The 19,269-nt window shown below is 37.3% G+C and overlaps 1 protein-coding gene and 1 long non-coding RNA gene across 4 annotated transcripts; one reads left to right on the top strand and one right to left on the bottom strand.

The window, feature by feature from the left end:
• Positions 1–360: 360 nt before the first annotated feature.
• LOC109086163 lies at positions 361–10,442 on the bottom strand. 3 transcript variants are annotated; one of them, XM_042713534.1, is made up of 7 exons: positions 10,359–10,442; positions 9,371–9,483; positions 8,224–8,252; positions 8,049–8,112; positions 1,938–2,075; positions 1,750–1,844; positions 361–1,217 (listed from the first exon to the last, which is right to left on the bottom strand). In XM_042713534.1, the coding sequence occupies exons 2-7, from the start codon at positions 9,474–9,476 to the stop codon at positions 885–887; spliced, it is 765 nt and encodes a 254-aa protein (XP_042569468.1). In that variant the 5' UTR covers positions 9,477–9,483; positions 10,359–10,442; the 3' UTR covers positions 361–884. The 3 variants fall into 3 exon arrangements, with proteins under 3 accessions (XP_042569468.1, XP_042569484.1, XP_042569477.1); XM_042713550.1 differs by having other exon boundaries at positions 1,938–2,072; XM_042713543.1 differs by lacking the exon at positions 10,359–10,442 and having other exon boundaries at positions 9,371–9,658.
• On the top strand, positions 10,250–18,848 carry LOC109062558. Its single transcript, XR_006153343.1, has 8 exons — positions 10,250–10,431; positions 11,909–11,958; positions 12,156–12,243; positions 15,254–15,404; positions 17,350–17,452; positions 18,219–18,279; positions 18,367–18,466; positions 18,629–18,848. It is a non-coding gene; the product is annotated as an uncharacterized LOC109062558 (long non-coding RNA).
• The last annotated feature ends 421 nt before the right edge of the window (positions 18,849–19,269 follow it).

Raw genomic sequence — 19,269 nt, 5'->3', positions numbered from 1 at the left:
TATATTTTGAGGGCACATGAATTAAGAAAAAGATATGTGCACAGATAAATATATATATATATATATATTAGTTGGTGAGACACTAAATCATAATGGTTAATTTTTGCTTTAAAATTAGTTTTGAAGGCAAAAGCTGCATTATTGTGATGTTTTTATCAGCTGTTTGGACTCTCATTCTGACGGCACCCATTCACTGCAGAGCATCCATTGCTGAGACACTGATGCAGTGCTACATTTCTACAAACCTGATGAAGACACAAACTCATCTTTACTGATGGCCCGAGAGTGAGCACATTTTCATTTTTGGCTGAACTATTCCTTTAAGCAACTTTGAAAAAGTACTCAAGAAAACACAAAACACTATAAACATATATTTAAAAAAAAAAAAATTATTTCTGCATCGCATTACTTTAAGACAGCTTTGTCTTAAATATTACTTAAAAACCATCTTAAAAAGAAAACGGCGCTGAAGTACTAATAAACTAATTCTTGTTATTGTTATTAATTATGTGTTAATGTGATATAACAATTATTAATGCAATTTAATGTCCTCTAGCAGAATATGAGGTTTGTGAGATGAGCTTGCGGTCATAATTGCAAAAATTTGTGTAAAAATCTCAAGGGTCTTATGTCTTCAATGACCATGAAGTCTCTGAAACAGATTTTACAAAACAAAAAAGCACCATATTATACCTTTTTTTTTATCATTAACTGAGTAGGTATCAGGATATTACAAACCTGTTAAGAACATATTTCACCCTGTAATCAAAACAAAACACATTTTGCTAAAGAAATGACTCTCTTTAGGACCATTAAGATTTTTTTTCAATATAATCAAGCACATAAGCCATCCCTGTTTTCTTTATGCACTCATTATCTGTCCATCACTGTTTTAGCTTGCTCTCTTTCACTGCTTTCTTTGGTTTCTTCATCTCCTCTGTGTCCTCCTCCTCTTCTTCTTCCACTTTCTTGACTTTCATCTCTTTCTCTTTTGTCAGTCTCTCTTTAGTCTCATCTTCTTCTCGTCGTCCTCTTCTTCTTCTTCTGCGCTCAGTGAATTTAGTCTCTCTTTTCTTCAGGAGCCTGAGGTCCGGAAGGGCCCGGTGTCTGAGGCCCCTGGAAACTCTCCCGCGACTCACTCTCTTGGATTTGCCTTCATCATCATCATCATCATCATCAATCCACCAGAACAATGTGTCCCATAAGGAAGTGTAAGGCTAAGAGTATAAATTCAGATGAGAATGATTATTATATTTACATACATATATGTGCAATACTTGTCTAAATCTGTGCAGTATTTCTATAGTGTCCCTGTGGATAATAATTAATAATGATAGCCTAACCGTGCATTATTCTTATTATTACACTGTTGCTCATATTAACATGAAATATTGATTTGAATGGATTTAATAATAAAAAATAAAAAAAATCTATATATTATCGTGAAGCTTCCGCCGCTAAGAAAAATAGTCCATCGCAATATGTACAATATTAAAACAATATTAATAACATTAATAATTTAATCGCCACATTATTAAATAACTAAGACGCTCGGTGGCGATTACTGTGTAAAATAAAATAAAAATCGCGAGTTCGCGGAGTGATACGAGACACATAAAAGTAGCGCCGGTTTCATTTACCCGGCTGAATAATACTCAGTCTAGCGCGACTTTACACAGAAAAACAACACTTTATTAGCCAAAGCGATATGTTTACATTCATAGACTTTGTGTTTGTTTTTGTGCTTACCTCATGCTGTGTTATTTTCCCTCTTTTAATCAGAGCGTGTCTGTCGTGCAGTGCTGTGAGCTCTTCACTGACGTCTTTACGTCCTCTGACGACCTCTGCGCGAGGAGAAAACGTCTCAGTCATCTTAGAGTGTGATGTTTCTAGATGTTATGAGTGTTTAGGGCTGTATTTGGTATAAACACACTTGCCATGTATTCTCTGTAGGCCGGAGCTCAGCAGCAGGATGGTTATGGCTGCGATCAGACACCTGTTCAGCGTCACACCTTCCCACGGCGTCTCGGTCTGCGTCAGGTTCTGGACGGACAGCGCTCTGCGTAACGACGCTGCTGCACAGGACATAAAACAAGAGAGTCGTTCTGCTGCTACACATCTTAATTATGTGTAACATGGTGAATATAAACAAATATGAGATGGAAAGGAAAATTATATTTAGATGAGTTTGCGTTCTGACGAGAAACTTTGCGTTCACTAGCAAAATATTGCGTTCCGGTGACAACCTTTCATTAGATTTCAAAACTTTTGCGTTCTCTTGTAAAACGATTGCGTTCTGACAAGTACCTTTTCATTCGCTTTCAAAACTTTACAAAGCCTTCACTCACAAAACTTTCAAGAATTATTTCGTTCACTTTCAAAATGTTCTGACGAGAATTATTTTTGTTTGCTTTCAAAACTTTTGCGTTCTCTCGTAAAACGATTGCGTTCTGACCATAACTTTTTCATTCACTTTCAAAACTTTATGAAGCCTTTACTTGCAAAACTATTACAATAATTTTTTCGTTCACTTTCAAAACATTTGCGTTCTCTCTAAAATGATTGCTTTCTGACCAGAACCTTTTCATTCACTTTCGAAACTTTACAAAGAGTTCACTCACAAAACTATTACTAGAATTTTTTCGTTCACTTTCAAAATGTTCTGACAATTTTTTTTTCGTTCACTTTTAAATCTTTTGCGTTCTCTCGTACAATGATTGCTTTCTAACTAGAACCTTTTCATTCACTTTCGAAACTTTACTAGCAAAAATATTACAATCATTTTTCGTTCACTTTCAAAACATTCTGACTAGAATTATTTTTGTTTGCTTTCAAAACTTTTGCGTTCTCTCGTAAAACGATTGCGTTCTTACTAGAACCTTTTCATTCACTTTCGAAACTTTACTAGCAAAAATATTACAATCATTTTTCGTTCACTTTCAAAACATTCTGACTAGAATTATTTTTGTTTGCTTTCAAAACTTTTGCGTTCTCTCGTAAAACGATTGCGTTCTTACCAGAACTTTTTCATTCAGTTTCAAAACTGTATGAAGCGTTCACTCACAAAACTATTACAATTCACTTTCAAAACGTTCTGACGAGATTTTTTTTTCTGGTCGATGTGGTTTAGTACACAGTTACTGTTGGGAGATATTTTTACAGGATGTTTTTGGTCATGCATTAGTTTGACCCGAGTGAATACTGATGGTCTAAAATTAAACCACAAATGGAGGTCAAGAACTGTAGTATCCTGCGTACTCATAAAGGAAGACGGACAGCGAGGTAGCGTATAGCCAAAAAGCTTTACTTCATGCTGGCATGATCAAACACAGAGCATAACAGGCTGGCAGATTCTTCTTCAGCTAGCTCTACACATCCCGTTTTAACTACTGCACTGCTGTTGCCACCTAGGGGAAAATTCTAATATATACACAGCGAAAACCTTCCCCATATACTACATTCTCCCCCCTTAAGCTTTTACAACATACAGTACACTTCTTGAAAAAAACTTTTTTTTTTTTTTTTTTTTGTTTTTTTTGTTTTAACACTCATAGTCCTTTAAATAACGAGGCTTGGATACAGGTCTCGACGACCTTCGTACCACGGCAGTCGAGGATTGTGACTGCATTGGAGTACCTGGAGTTTGAATATCCAGCCCTGATGTTTTGGCCTGTTCTAAAAACAGGCCTTGCCATACCCTCAGTGTCTGCTTCTGGAACCAAACAGCTTTCCTCCAGAATGGAACTCTCTGGTGCTGCAAAAGCTGCAGCTGCCGATTCAGACAACAGCTGGTTCCCTAGTTCCATAGGTTCCATAATCTCTGGTTCTGCCAAATCCTTATCTTCCGAACTTGCCAAATATCTGGTCAACGTGCCTGCGTACAATGTTACCGTCTCCTAGCATGACCTTGTAGGAGACAGGACCTGTGATCTTGGCAATGAACCCAGGAATCCACTTAGGTCCATGACTAAAATTCTTCGTGATCACGGCGTCTCCCTCCTGGAAACCTCCTCCCTAAACCTTGCTTGTCATGCTGTTTCTTTTGAATGCACTGCTTCCGTTCCACCTTCCTTCTTCGGTCCGGATGAATTAGGTCTAAGGTCGATCTCAATTTCCTGCCTTGTAACATTTCAGCAGGCGACAGCCCAGTAGTGGACTGTGGTGTAATGCGGTAACTAAACAGCACTCTTGACACTTTAGTAATCAGGCTTCCGGCACCCGCCTTCTTCATCATTGACTTAAATGTCTGGACTGCGCGCTCAGCACAACCATTGGAGGAAGCATGATAAGGAGCAGAAGTAATGTGTTCAATTCCATTTTTCTGCATAAACTCTCTGAATTCGGCACTCACAAAACATGAGCCGTTATCGGACACAATTGTTTCTGGAATTCCTTGATTGCTAAAACTCTTCCGGAGACACTCAATCGTAATGGCTGAAGTTGAGGTTGTTACAGGATAAAACATCCATCCATTTGGAATGAGCGTCCATCAGGATCAAAAACAGGTGTCCCATGAATGGTCCCGCATAATCAATGTGTAACCTTTGCCATGGTTTGCTCGGCCACTCCCAAGGATGAAGTGGTGCTGGAGCTGGTGAATTACGATGTTCTTGGCATACAACACATCTTTTAACTACAGCTTCGATGTCGGCATCTAACTTGGGCCACCAGAAATAGCTTCGCGCTAATGCCTTCATTCTAGTGATGCCGATGTGACCGTGATGGAGTTGCTGTATCAAGGCATCCCGGCCTGGTGGCGGGCACCACTATGCGTGAACCCCCACAGTACACACCCATCCTGCACACTCAGCTCTGTTTTCCTAACAGCATATGGTTGAAAAGCTGGGTCCCAGTCTTGAGGCGGCCAACCATGTTGGACAAGCTGCACCACTCTGGACAACACAGGATCTCGGCCGGTCCATCTACTCATTGCAGCTGCCGAGACGAGGGTCACATTCTCCCATCATCAGCACTCGTTCCTCCTGTCCTCTCTTGACAGCCTGTTGAGGAAGAGGGAGTCGACTCAACGCATCAGCATTGCTATGATGTTTCCCCGGCTTGTAAACCATCTCATACTCATACGCTCTCAAGGTTACTGCCCACCTCTGTATACGAGGGGAAGCCATTTGAGGCACAGCCTTCATCTCATTGAAGAGAGACAGTAATGGTTTATGATCAGTGCAAATGACAAACCCTTCGTCCATATAAATATTTATGAAACCGCTGAATGCCAAATATCACCGCCAGACCTTCTTTGTCCAGTTGGGAATAATTCGCTTCAGCTGACGTTAGTGTCCTCGACATAAAACTGATCGGTCTCTCCTGGCCATTGGGCATGCGATGCGACAACACCACGCCCACTCCATAAGGAGAAGCATCGCAGGACAGGATCAGATCTTTTTGACTGTCATAATGCACTAACACATCCGATGACTGCATAAGTCGCTTAGACTCCTCAAAAGCGTTCTCTTGCTCTGCCTCCCATTTCCAAGTGGTTCCCTTCTTTAACAGTTCATGTAAAGGTGCCAACAAAGTTGACAGGTGTGGCAGGAACCTGTTGTATAGTTCAGCAGACCCAGGTACGCTCTCAGTTCTGTGACATTGGTCGGTGCTGGTGCTTCTTGTATAGCCCGGACCTTATGTGGCAAAAGGATGAAGTCCAGAAGCATCCACTTTATAACCCAGGAACCTCTGCTTCCTGCTCCAGGAACACACATTTGTTACGCTTTAGGCGAAGACCAGCTTCCTGCAGCCGCGTTAACACCTGATTCAGTGTTGTAAGGTGACCTTGGTCACTCTGGCCTGTCAGCAAAATGTCGTCCAAATAGACAGCCACGTTCGGGATGCCGCCCACCAGACTCTCCATCAATCGTTGGAATATGGCTGGACTGGAGGAAACCCCAAAGGGCAACCGATTCACTGGAACAAACCCTGGTGTGTATTAATGGTGACATATGGCTTAGATGTCTCATCCAGTAATACTTGCTGATACGCATGGCTCAGGTCCAGCTTACTGAACTTTTCACCGCTTGACATCTTCTCAAACAAGTCCTCCAATCTCGGTATTGGATACTGCTCGAGCTTCGATACCTGGTTTACAGTGAGTTTGTAGTCTCCACAAATGCGCACAGAATTATCAGCTTTTAACACCGGCACAATCGGGGCTGCCCACTCTGAGAATTTCACGGGCTCAATAATTCCCTGGTTCATGAGTCTCTCTAGCTCCATTTCCACCTTCTTCCTCATCGCATAGGGCACCGGCCTGGGTTTATAAAAACTTAGGAGCCACGCCTTCTTTAACATAAATTTTCGCTGGTGGGCCTCTCCAGGTACCCAGTTCCTCCTTGAAAACCTCTTCATGCTGCCTTAGCACATCCTGCAATGTCAATTCTGGCTGCTCCATCTTATTGATATGAACACAGTTCATTCCCAGCTCCTTTTATCCAGGCCCGGCCCTAACAGATTTGGTCCTGACCCTGCTACAACCACTACTGGTAAGCTGTTTAACTTGGCCTTTGTACTTTACGATAACCTCTGCTGCTCCTAGTGTTGGTACTTTTTTCGCCCGTGTAGGTTTTCAAAGTCATTGAGCAGTCCTGCAATTCTCGTGCACACCCCCTGCAGTCCATAACTTGGCATACTCAGCCTTTGACAAAATCGTCACACTACAACCAGTATCCACTTCAAATTCCACAATGTTCTTATTCATGTTAAGCTCTGCAGTAATGGGGTCTACTTTCGTAACTTTGGCTCTGTTAGATTATACATCGTAAATACTTCTTCATCACTAGTGACATTCTCTGGAAATTCCCTTATATGATGCGCCCATTGCTTTTTATCATTTCTGAAATTTCCTACAGACTGCTTGTTTTTTCCTCCCCCCTTAAAACTCTGGTCTGCAAAAGGCGAGGACTTGCACACTCTCTTCAAATGTCCCCTTTTCCCACAAGCATGGCACTTTTCATTAATAAAACGACAGTCTCTTGCCAAATGTCCACCCCCACACCTGTAGCAGGTCAACGGGGTTGCCTTCCCTGGCCCTCTCTGGTTTAACTCCACATTATGCACTGACATTTGTGATGCAGTTGTGCTCACGGTGCCCTCCAATGTTTTCAGTTGCAAATCACGCACATCCCTACTTGCTGTCTCCATGGCCAACACCACTTTCAAAGCTTTTTCAAATGTGAGCTCAGACTCCGCCAACAATCTCGTCTGCATGCGATCATCCGCTATGCCACACACGATCCTGTCGCGTAGCATCTCCTCAATTTATCGCCGTAGTTGCAATGTTGAGCGAGCTCTCGTAGCACTGCCACATACTCTGTCACCGTTTCATTTCGCTGCCCTAGTCCTGGAATTAAACTTAAATCTTTGGACTATTTCACTGGGCTTCGGGTTATAATGTAACTGCAGCAGATCAGTCAAATCCTTATATGACTTTTCCCCAGGCTTGTTCGGGCTCAATAAGTTCCTCATTAAACTGTATGTCCGACTACCCACAGAACTTAACAATATTGCCCTCTTTTTTTTCTTCATCCCCGATCCCATTGGCAACGAAAAAATGTCCCAACACTTCGACATATTCCTCCCATGTTTGGGTCTGACTGTCAAAAGCAGTAAGTGTTCCTACCATTGCCATAGCCATCTTGACGTCTTGATTAACGTTAGCTTCCTCGTCATCCGACATCCGCCTAGTTCCAGCGTACTTGCACTCTCCAACTTCCTATTGCTCTTTCTCTTCTGAGCTCACCCGCATCCCATCCTCATCGCCAAATGTAGTATCCTGCGTACTCATAAAGGAAGACGTACAGCGAGGTAGCGTATAGCCAAAAAGCTTTACTTCATGCTGGCATGATCAAACACAGAGCATAACAGGCTGGCAGATTCTTCTTCAGCTAGCTCTACACATCCCGTTTTAACTACTGCACTGCTGTTGCCACCTAGGGGAAAATTCTAATATAACAGCGAAAACCTTCCCCATATACTACAAGAACAGATTGAAAGAGTGCGGATGAGTTTGAGTTTTGCAGGTGATCCGAGCGACCTACTGGCACCGGAGACCGGATGTTCCCGAGGAATCATCTTTGGGGCCTGCTGGACGTTTGGAGCTTCCTGCAGGACACAGAAGGTTTATTAATGCAGCGGTAAGTGTGTGTGAGAGAGGTCATGTTCAGATGGTCTGCAGGCCGTGAATCTCCAGCTGTCATGTGATCTCAGACTCACCTCTCGCACCCTCCTCTGAGCAGACATCTCTAAAAACAACAACAGCAACACATCACAAACAGCTCACTGAGGAATCACCTTCTCAGTCGGTTTAATGATTAAAAATGCACTTGATCTACTTTGGATTTAACAAACAATGCAGTGATGTTGTTGCACGATGCAATAGTATAAAAATGATTTGCCTTATGATTAACTCTAAAAACCTATATGCAACAAGAAATTGCATGCATTTCTGCAGTAATATTGTTAAAGTTATAATTTTTGATCATGTTATTGATGTTCTATAACTTTAGAGAGCTTTAGGACTCCTTTTAATTTGATTTTTAATGAAATGGGACCAGATTTAGTTTTAGATTTATCAAAAAATATATGTAAAAAAAAAACTTTATAATTTTTTTTTGTGCTTTATAAAATGTGTTTTATATAGTTTTACTTGTTTCTCACAGGGTTATTATTGTTTACTAAAACTGAAACCAAAATTAAAAGCATTTTTAAAAAATCATTACTTTAAATAAAAAATATGTAGTTGCCAAGGCAACATTTCTCACTTTAATTTAGTTTAACTTGATGTGCGGAAATAACTAAATTTAAAATAAAAATAAAAATGAATAAAATAGATATAGACATGTTTTAAAAAATCTACTAAAAATTACAAAAATCAGTGATTATTTTTTTAATGAGTAAAAATGCTAGTTAACCCGTTAACTGATTATCTTTAAGCAATAAAAAATAATATTAGATTTAACAAACAATGCATGTGATTTTATTGTGCAATGCTATAAAAAATTTAAGAATGAATTGCTTTTACAGTAAAAACCTGTATGCAACAAGAAATTGCATGCACTTTTACAGTAAAATTGTTTAAATAATGTTTAAAAAAGTAAAAACTGCAAGTCATTTGATAATCTGTGGCTGTAGAGAGAGCTGTTGTGTGTTTGGTGTTCGGTGTCATGTTGCTCGTGTCTGTCAAGGTTATTGTGACGTATTATTAGACTCGCTGTTCACTTTAACACCACAAATAGTGTGGATGCTTTCAGCCTGATCTTAATTTAGAAAGAACGCTTTGTTTCCAAGACATCTTGACTCCTGAGGCTTTTATATTTTTGTTAGAAACAGAAATGCAGTGTAGAAACGTGCTCGTTTGTACCTGCTCTGCCTCCTGTTCGCGCTTGTCTGACAGGTTTCTGAGGAGGAACGTCTTCCAGTGGTTTGCCAAGCTCTTCCTCAAATGTCTCAAAGGTGCTTTCGTCCATCGCTCACCTGAGAAACAAGGTGTGTTTTGAAAGCTGGAGGCCACATGAATCTCTAAAGAAATCCAGATGTGTGCGGTAACTTCTCATACAGCAGGTTAATATCGTAAGACAGGCACAAAGTTAAAAATACTTCAGCACAGTCACACCGCAGTTAATGTCAATGTCAATGTTAATTAAACACCTCACACAGTAAAACAAAAAAAATTGTCTTGTAATTGTCTTGTAAATCTCGTTTTAAACCCAAATGATCAAATGCAACCGTGTTTAAGCTTCATGCATTATGCAGAAATATCAATGGTAAATATTTTACAGCACAGCATAATTAGAAAAAATTCTCCAAACCTGTAAATTATAATTTTAAAATTTAAATCTTTAGTTTTAAAATATTTAAATATTTTAGAAATATTGTATAGTACTGCATAATTGAAAAATATTTCCCAGACCTGTAAATCACATTTTAAAACAAATTTGTTTGTTGTTGGTTTTTATTTTTTATTTTTTTAGTTATGCTGTGCTCTAAAATGTCTTGTGGGAGCTATGTATCTCTAGAATAATTTTTAAAAATCCAGTAATCACAAACAGCAGGAAAACTCTTTCATTAGTCAAACAGTGTAGGAACGCTGTAAATCTAAAAAGCAGTTTATTCATTACAGTCAGTCGTTTTATGACAAAAAAACATTGCAAATGTCTTTTTACTTCATGTGAGTGTCCGAATAATAACAGTCCTTAAATATCCACAGAGTCCGTCTCTCTCTCTCACACACACACACACACACACACACACACACACACACACACACACACACACACACACATCAGAAGCACAAACAGCTCATCCAGCCACTGGCCTTCACCTTTGACCCCGGTAACAGCGTGGCTTACCTGCTTAGAGGTGAGCAGGAGACCGAGGAGGAGCAGACTGAGAGGACGGTGGTGTGAGAGCGCTGGAGCATGTGTAGGTCCCACACACACACACACACACACACACACACTCATGACAGTCATGCACAGGTGCAGCAGAATGAAGCCGTGCCGTTACAGGACACTGATAATTCCCTGCGATGAAGTGTGATTTATTTAGGAGGTGAAGGCTGCTTGTCAGAATCCTCTGCATCTGAAACATGCATCCCAGAATACTGAACACTGTAAATCAACAGTTAAAGAAACTACTGTAAGTCTGACTGAACTGTGAAGTGAAAACTTCATCAATAAGCCTTTCCACTTCAACAGTTTGTGTGTGTTTGGTCAGATCATGGTGATTTAGAGGGTTTTCGAAGTATAAGATACTAAAGGATTTGGCTCTATTTGGTGTATTTTTGTGTTATTTAGTAAGGTTTATATTCAGGAATTTCATTACTGGACATTTTTAACATCGCTTATTGGGAAATTAGAGATTTTTTTAAAAATCAAATATCAAACTGAAAAATTTAAATAATTGCTGTTTTTTTTGTAAGAAATTTTTTTTATATTGTTTTATTTAATTACGTTTTATTGATATTGATTTTAATTTCTACTACTTTGAGTCTGCCGTGTAAACAGCCTTATTCCTCTTATGGTGTTAAATAATACATGTGTATATATATACATATTTAAATTTGTGAATGTTTTGGTCCAAGAGTTAATTAAAAAAGCCTGTCGATATCATGTGAATGTTATATTTTGCAACAAAATTAAAAGTTAAAATATATTTATTTATTTATTTATTTTTGCAGAAAAGGAAACCTGTTTTAAAACTCTCTCTCTCTCTCTCTCTCTCTCTCTCTCTCTCTCTCTCTCTATAAATTAATATTATTATTATTTATTTTTATTATTTATTTATTTTTGCAACATTTTTAAACAGATCTATCTATCTATCTTATATTTATTTATTTATTTATTTATAATTGCAGTAGAGATATTGTTAAATTATTTTCCTTATTTTAATTATTATTTTAATATGTAATATTCTGAGGCTGCCAAGTAAATAGCCTTTGATGCTGTTATGGCAATAAGGAAAAATTTAGAAATAAATTAAAAAATAAATAATTTAGTAAGGTGAGAGTCAAAAATATCTTAAAATATATTCTATTTTGCATAATAAAGATGAAGCCTATTTTAGTACTTTTATGATTTTATTTACACCATTTTCATGATAAAAATACAAAAACACATCACAAAAAATACCCAAAATATCATATGAACAAATAAGACACATTTTTTTCTCTTTAAAAAAAACATTTTTTTTCTGGTCAATCAAATGGTTGAAAGTATGAAAAAGTGGACATTTTCATGTTTGTTAACTGTAAATCCCTCACTGAGCAATGACTTCAGCTCATAATTCACAGTACAGTACAAATCAAGCCAGATACTTTATTAATGATTGTAAGTTTTGTATGTGTATAACGCATAACTGTAATACTATTAATGTGTGTAAAATTCACTGTTGTGTTCAGAGACGAGCACTAGAGGACGCTGTGACCCCATAAACTCCTCGTGACTGATGGTGAGTTTGCAAAGGAAAAAACATGGAAGCATTAAATCTACAGATCAACAAATCTGACCTGAATTTGACTGTGAATTATGTAAGAGAAATATAACAGAGCATGAGCTGAAAACCAAAGCCAGCTCTCTTTATTAACACATTACAGGTTTTTTTTTTTTTGTGGTTATAGTGAAATTGTTTCTCTGATATCTTTCCAGTGTCAACAGTTGCATCATGAGCGACTCTTTAAAGCATTGACTGAAGTGTCTCTCTCTCCTTCACGGCTGATTTCACTGCGATTAGGAGGTGAGACGGACTGACAGTAGTGTGTCCCGACTGCGCAGCCGAAGAGCTTTCAGCTGTCTGCTCTCATTACAGCTTCTGTTAGGAGGGAGAGACAGTATTTCAGGGTTCTCAGGAGTGGAAATGGCGTCTGCGTGTGACCTTTCCCAGCACAGAACGAGTCCTGCTGTCAGTGACGTGCTTTCAGTGTCTGATGTTAATGCTCAGGTGCTGCAGACGGGCACGAAAGCTTCAAGAACAATGAATGTTCACTTCTTACTCAGCATTTAAGAGATACTTCTCACCCAGACGGCGTTCATTCAGTAACTCCAGTTCTTTTAGACTAGCACACCCTTACGAAAAAGAAGTTTATTCAAGTGTGCTATTAGTATACTTCTTTTAAACTAAAAATAGGAAAGTATGCTTTTAGTTTACTTTTTATGCACTTCTCAGAAATATACTTAAAATGACATTTAAGTATACTTGACTTATACTTACAAAAAGTCGAAATATATTTGAACTATACTTAAGTATACTTAATAAAATAAACTTGAAGTATACTACTTTTTGGTAAGGGACACCACATAAATTCAGATCAAAAATAAATAATACTAATATTAAGAAAGCATCTGCTTCGATAAATACAGGGGAGACTGGGGCTAGTTGTCACATTTTTTATTATTATTATTATTATTATTATTATTATTATATTTTTTTTTTTTTTTTTTTTTTTTTACGTTTCTCCAGGAAGGGTTAATTTACAAAAAACTTGTTTGGGACACAAAACCAGATTTTTGAGATCTAGATTTTTTTTCCCCTCTTTTTATCAAATCCAACAATCTCTCGACAATCAACCTACAAATCCCTGGGACTACATCTATTAATTTTTTTAATTGAAAAAGTAGAAGATATATGCATGTGTGTGTGTGTGTATATATATATATATATATATATATATATATAAACAGTCACTTATGTACATACACACATGGTAAAAATAAATTATAATAATAAAATATTGTCAGTGATAAATCTATGATAAATTCTTTTATAATTTATTTTATTTAAGTAAATGATAAAATTAAAAATTTGACAATGAGCCTTGATCTACCCTATTAATGAAAGCTCTAAATTAATAAGAACAGCTTAATTGATAATTTCACTCATATTTTCACAGCTTTATGAAATATACACTACTGTCCAGTTTGGAGGTCAGAAAGTTAATGTTTATGAATGACGTTTTTTCTGTGCACCAAAGCTGCATTTATTTGATCAAAAATACAGTAAAAATAGTGAAATATTATTATCACTTAAAATATCTGTTTTCTGTGTGAACATTTGTTAAAGTGTAATTTATTTCTGTGATGTGCAGCTGTATTTTCAGCATCATTACTCCAGTCTTCAGTGTCACATGATCTTCACAAATCATTCTAATATGATGATTTGCTGCTCAAGAAACATTTCTGATTATTATCAATGTTGTGCTGCACAATATTTTAGTGGAAACCGATATATTTTATTTTTTAAAGATTCACAAATGAACAGAAAGTTCAAAATTAACATCACATTAAAATAAATCCTTAATCAATAAAAACACAATAAATATCCAAACTCACACTTTAAGAACAAAATTTCAATAATAAAAGTATCAATTTCGTTAAAAAAAAAATACCCCAGATTTCTGACCTGTAATATATAACTGACTGAAATACATTTCAAATCTATTTTGAGCGCACCTGAGCGCTCATCAGTTATAGTCTCTCCACCAACAGTGACCTGAAGCAACAACAATGATCTCGAGTCTTAAAAGTGTTTGAGGGCTTTCTGAGCCGCTGCCAGTGTTTAGTGGAGGGTAAGAAAGTGGGCTAACGTGGCCCCGGGCCTCTCGACGCTCTAAATACACCAAACACATCCGAAGCTCCAGCAGGTCTGTGCTGCTTTATTCACTGAGAGAAACGACACTGTTTTCTGTTCCTCGTGAAGGACACAGTAAACCAGACCTCGTCCCGGGACACAAGACTGCGCAGATGGGCTGCAAAGCTCTGTGGTCTTTGGCAAGGGCAAGGAGCCCGTTTGGAGCCGAGGTACGGCTCTATGGCTTTCTGGAGACACGTTTTGGATGTAGTAGAAAGCAAACACGACATCAGTGTGGTATAATGGCCTTTCTCTTGTTATATAAATACATGAATGTTATCAGATTTCTGTACTTGTGTGTTAAATGCTGCTTGTTTCTACCATAATTCTTGGTCAATACCTTTTAATCATTTGGTATATTGGTGATTTGTGGAGGTTTGTGAACACAAGATTGATTGTTTTTAAAACATTGAGCTTGTAAAGTGTGCTTATGCTGTCCTGTTTTCTGCAAGAAATCACACTCGCTTAATGCAATTAAATACCTAGAAATTAATACTTTTATTGATCAAGCATGCATTAAATTGATCAAAAGTGTCAGTAAAGACATTTATAATGTTAGGAAAGATTTCCGTTTTAAATAGAAATTTGAACTTTCTATTCATCTGTGAATCCTGAAAAATAAAATGCATCATGGTTTCTGTGCAGCACAGCTGTGTTCAACATTGATAATAATCAGAAATGTTTCTTGAGCAGCAAATCATCATATTAGAATGATTTCTGAAGATCATGTGACACTGAAGACTGGAGTAATGATGCTGAAAATACAGCTGCGCATCACAGAAATAAATTACACTTTAACAGAGATTCATATAGAAAGCTGCTATTTTAAATTGTAATAATATTTCACTATTTTATTGCATTTTTAATCAAATAAATGCAGCCTTGATGAGCAGAAAAACATAAAAAAAAACGTTCATGTGGAACAAACATGTTTCTGTGCATTATAGATGCAAATGCATGCTTTATTGAACAAGATTAATGATTTATCTTTAGTGTCCAACACCTACCTTACCTTTACTAATGGATTACACTCGGATGTTAAATAATTAGTGTTTGCAAAGTCAATTTCTCACACTTGATGTTAGAGATTTTAAGTTTTGTTGTTTTACTTTTATTACAGACGCTTTGAGTGATCAGATGCACAACTTTCAACCATAAAACAGTTTAAAATTCCCATAGATGCACATTAAAGGAGGAACCCAAGTCATATCTACAGACCAGAGGATCACAGAGACGCGATAAATCACCCAGAATGCCCTTGCATCAAGCTGGTGAGTTTCACACAGGCAAACATCACTCACATTTTCTTTAAAAGATGTAAAAATGTATTTGTGTAACAGTAACGCCATCGGAGCACCTGTATTGTGGTTCAAATGGAAATCTGGCATGTTGCATGAGCCTCAGGCAGATGTGTGTTTATATGTCTGCTTTAGTTTAACAGCCTGTCCATCACACACACACACACACACACACACACACACACACACACACACACACACACACACACACACACACACACACACACACACACACACACACGTGTTTGAGTAGGATGTAAACCATGTTTTCACACACACACTCAAACACAGGCACACAGACAGAATAAATGCTAGCGGTGTACAAATATGCTCACATACGTTCCCGGGAGTTGATTCAGAAAAGAAAAGTTCTCTGAGTTTCCTGTTGAAATTTTTATCAAGGTGTTTCAACTGCAGGAATACAGTACATCAATGTAACCATGGCAACGTCTCCAGCAGCTCTCTTTATAAACTGACTTCTGAGAGCTCATAGATGTGTGTGTGTGTGTGTGTGTGTGTGTGTCACTTCAGGCTCGACTGTGACTGACATGCACAGTGTGAGAGAATGAATAGATATTGTGGACATTTCGAAAAGAAAAGCCTCTATAATTCAGCTTATTTACAGAAACAGTGTGCTTTTATTATAGAGGCTCTGTTTACAAACCTAGCAAGCTGACTTCTTAGACAGTATTTTGTTATGCTGGGTGACAACAATCAAGGCATATGTTTTGCCTTTGAAGCACTATATGCTCCTTAAGTGTTTTCAGCTCACCAAGGCTGTATTTATTTAATTAAAAATACAATAAAAACTTAAATATTTTTACAATCTATGATTGCTGTTTTCTGTGTGAATCTCTGTTAAGCTGTAATTTATTTCTGTGATGTGCAGCTGTATTTCCAGCATCATTACTCCAGTCTTCAGTGTCACATGATCCTTCAGAAATCATTCTAATATGATGATTTGCAGCTCAAGAAAAATTTCAGATTATTATCAATGTTGAAAACAGTTGTGCTGCACAATATTTTTCTGGAAACCGTGATATATTTTATTTTTCAAGATTCACAAATGAACAGAAAGTTCAAAAGAACAGCATTTATTTGAAATCGGAATCTTTTGTAACATTATAAATGTCTTAACTGTCACTTTAATGCGTCCGTGATGAATAAAAGTGTCAATTTCTTAAAAAAAAAAAATACCCCAGATTTCTGACCTGTAATATATAACTGAATTAATAGAAAGTTCAAAAGAACAGCATTTATTTGAAATGGAGCAACAGAAGTTGAGGTGACAGATTCTGTGACTTTATTTCTCAGACCGCTGGAGTTTGAAGGAACACAAGCTTCTGCACTGATTCATATTTCATCTGCTCGGTGAAGATTTAGGTCAATATTCAACATCACAGAAACGTCATTAAAATTCACAGACTGCAAAGATGGATTTTTAGAGACGAGGAGAGGTGTGTCGTTTAAAACAACATGAGGAGAAACCCACAGATGAAGTTACTAAAAAGTTACTTGCTTTTTTAGGTTTAATCTCAGAAGAGAATAAATTCCCAAACCCCCCTTTTTTTACTTATTGTTTATTTATATCTGTTTAATTATTCATTATTTATTTATTTTTATTGTCATTTTATTTCTTTTATTTTGTCGTGAAATGTGACCTGGGCATAACCTGACAGCCTTTGTAAGATTAACTCTTTTGATCGTGGTACCATGATAATTATTGCAAATCTTTTATACCATGGTTTCTATTAAAGTACCACGGTATTACCATCTGATCCCATCACTATACCTTAATTCAACATTGTAAGGGGAGAAAGAGAAGAATGAGCGAGGCTGTGTGTTAAGTGAGTCATTCACGTGTGTGTGTGTGTGTGAGTGTGTGTGTGTGTGTGTGTGTGTGTGTGTGTGTGTACAGGAACAGCCAGAATGATGGAAAGCCACAGACACTCAATAATCTCTCAGTCCTCAGACGTGTGAGATCGACTCTGGGATGACTGTCAGCTCACAAATGTATTTCTGTAAGTGACTCTGGTCCAACACCTAGTGTGCTGCCTACCTAGAAAGCATTTTAAGGCATCATAGATATACCCCAGACATTAAGGTTTTTCAGCAGAATCAAGTCTTCATATGATACATTGAAGATAAGTGAAGATTGTGTTTCTTCACAACTTAAAGAAGATGGTTTTTTTTTTTTGGTACAATTTTCATATTTTTATCATTCATGTTTTTATGTATTTTGTTCTGTTCATTTTTTTTCCGGGGGGGGGGAGGGGGGGGGGGGTGTAGGTGGTCACTATGTCTACATTATTATAATTATATTATAACTTTTTATTATTATTTATTTTGCAGTAAACAATTTGTAAGGATAGCTGTTCTATTACATGGTTTCTGCGGCTCTTAAAAGTCTTAATTTGCCCGTCCACTATTTAAGGCCTTAAAAAGAGCTTAAATTGAATGTCATTGCATTAAATACTGCATACACTGCAAAAAAAAAAAAAAAAAAAAAAAAAAAAAAAAAAAAAAAAAAAAAAAAAAAATTAAATCCCGTTCTTCTACAATATTTTGATTTTCAGTACAAATAACTAAACATCCTTCAATCATGATACATTAACTTGAGACAAAAAATTAAGCAATTAAGTCTTGTTTTCTGGGAAACTGAACAGAATAAAGTGAGTTTTTGCTTAAAACAAAAACAAATATTTGCCAGTGGGGTATGAAATTGTTCATATTTTTCCTGTGTGTGTGTGTGTGTGTGTGTGTGTGTGTGTGTGTGTGTGTGTTTAGGGCTTGTCAGCAGTGAATGAGCAGTGTGTGTTTGCACCCACACACAGACATCCATTAGACGGTAAGCCAAGAATGAAATCAAAAGACTCTAAAAATCTTCCCCTGCTGGTGTAGAAATTACAGCCTCGGGTCTGTTTACCTGCTCCAGATTCACCGATTAAACCTCAACACGCTCTGAATCTCAATAACGTTACTTCATGAAGATCAGAGGCGGAGTTTTCCTGATGCATCACATCAGAAGCAACAAGGTATGTTTATGCAGTTTTTAATGCATGGAGGCAGTGTAAATCACAGGAAACACTGTATTACATGCTTGAAGGTTTATTATTGATTTTTGTGTACAGCCATCAGAAAACAAGACTACTGATTCTAATGACAGACTATGAAATCAAAACTATTTACTTTTCCAGAGCTTCTCCACCCACTTTACTTTCATCATGCATCGGAAATAGTATAAGGTTAGTAACAAATGTGGGATTTTTTTGCGCTTATTTGTTAGATATTTTAAACTCCAGCTTGTCTCTGGCCTTCTAATCTAAATAGTCCTTTGTTTTTTAGGTTTATAACCCTAAAATTACCCATGCAAAGTCAATTATCACACTAATTAATTTCTGGTTCAAAAGCAGAATTTTATTTTCATGTTGTTAAAAGAAAAGAATACTTGCATGAATTGTAGCATTGCATCAGTGTCTCAGCAGTGAATGGGTGCCGTCAGAATGAGAGTCCAAACAGCTGATAAAAACATCACAATAATCCACAAGTAATCCACAGCACTCCAGTCCATCAGTTAACATCTGGAGAAGACACAAGATGAAACAAATCCAGCATTAAAGACATTTTAAACTAAAATACATAGAGTCCATAATCCATAATAACACTTCCTCCAGTGAAAAAGTGCATCTGCTGTTGTCTCTCACATCAAAATCCAGACACATATTTGTTTTAGAGCTGTTTAAACGCTGCTTGATCTGTGCAGATTTCTCTCCTGATTCACACCAGAACACTTTTTCACTGGAGGAAGTGTTATTATGGATTATAGACTTTATGTATT

The sequence above is a fragment of the Cyprinus carpio genome, chromosome A2 (genome assembly GCF_018340385.1).
Source record: "Cyprinus carpio isolate SPL01 chromosome A2, ASM1834038v1, whole genome shotgun sequence".
Lineage (NCBI taxonomy): Eukaryota > Metazoa > Chordata > Actinopteri > Cypriniformes > Cyprinidae > Cyprinus > Cyprinus carpio.
This window is presented reverse-complemented; position numbering and strand designations above follow the sequence as displayed.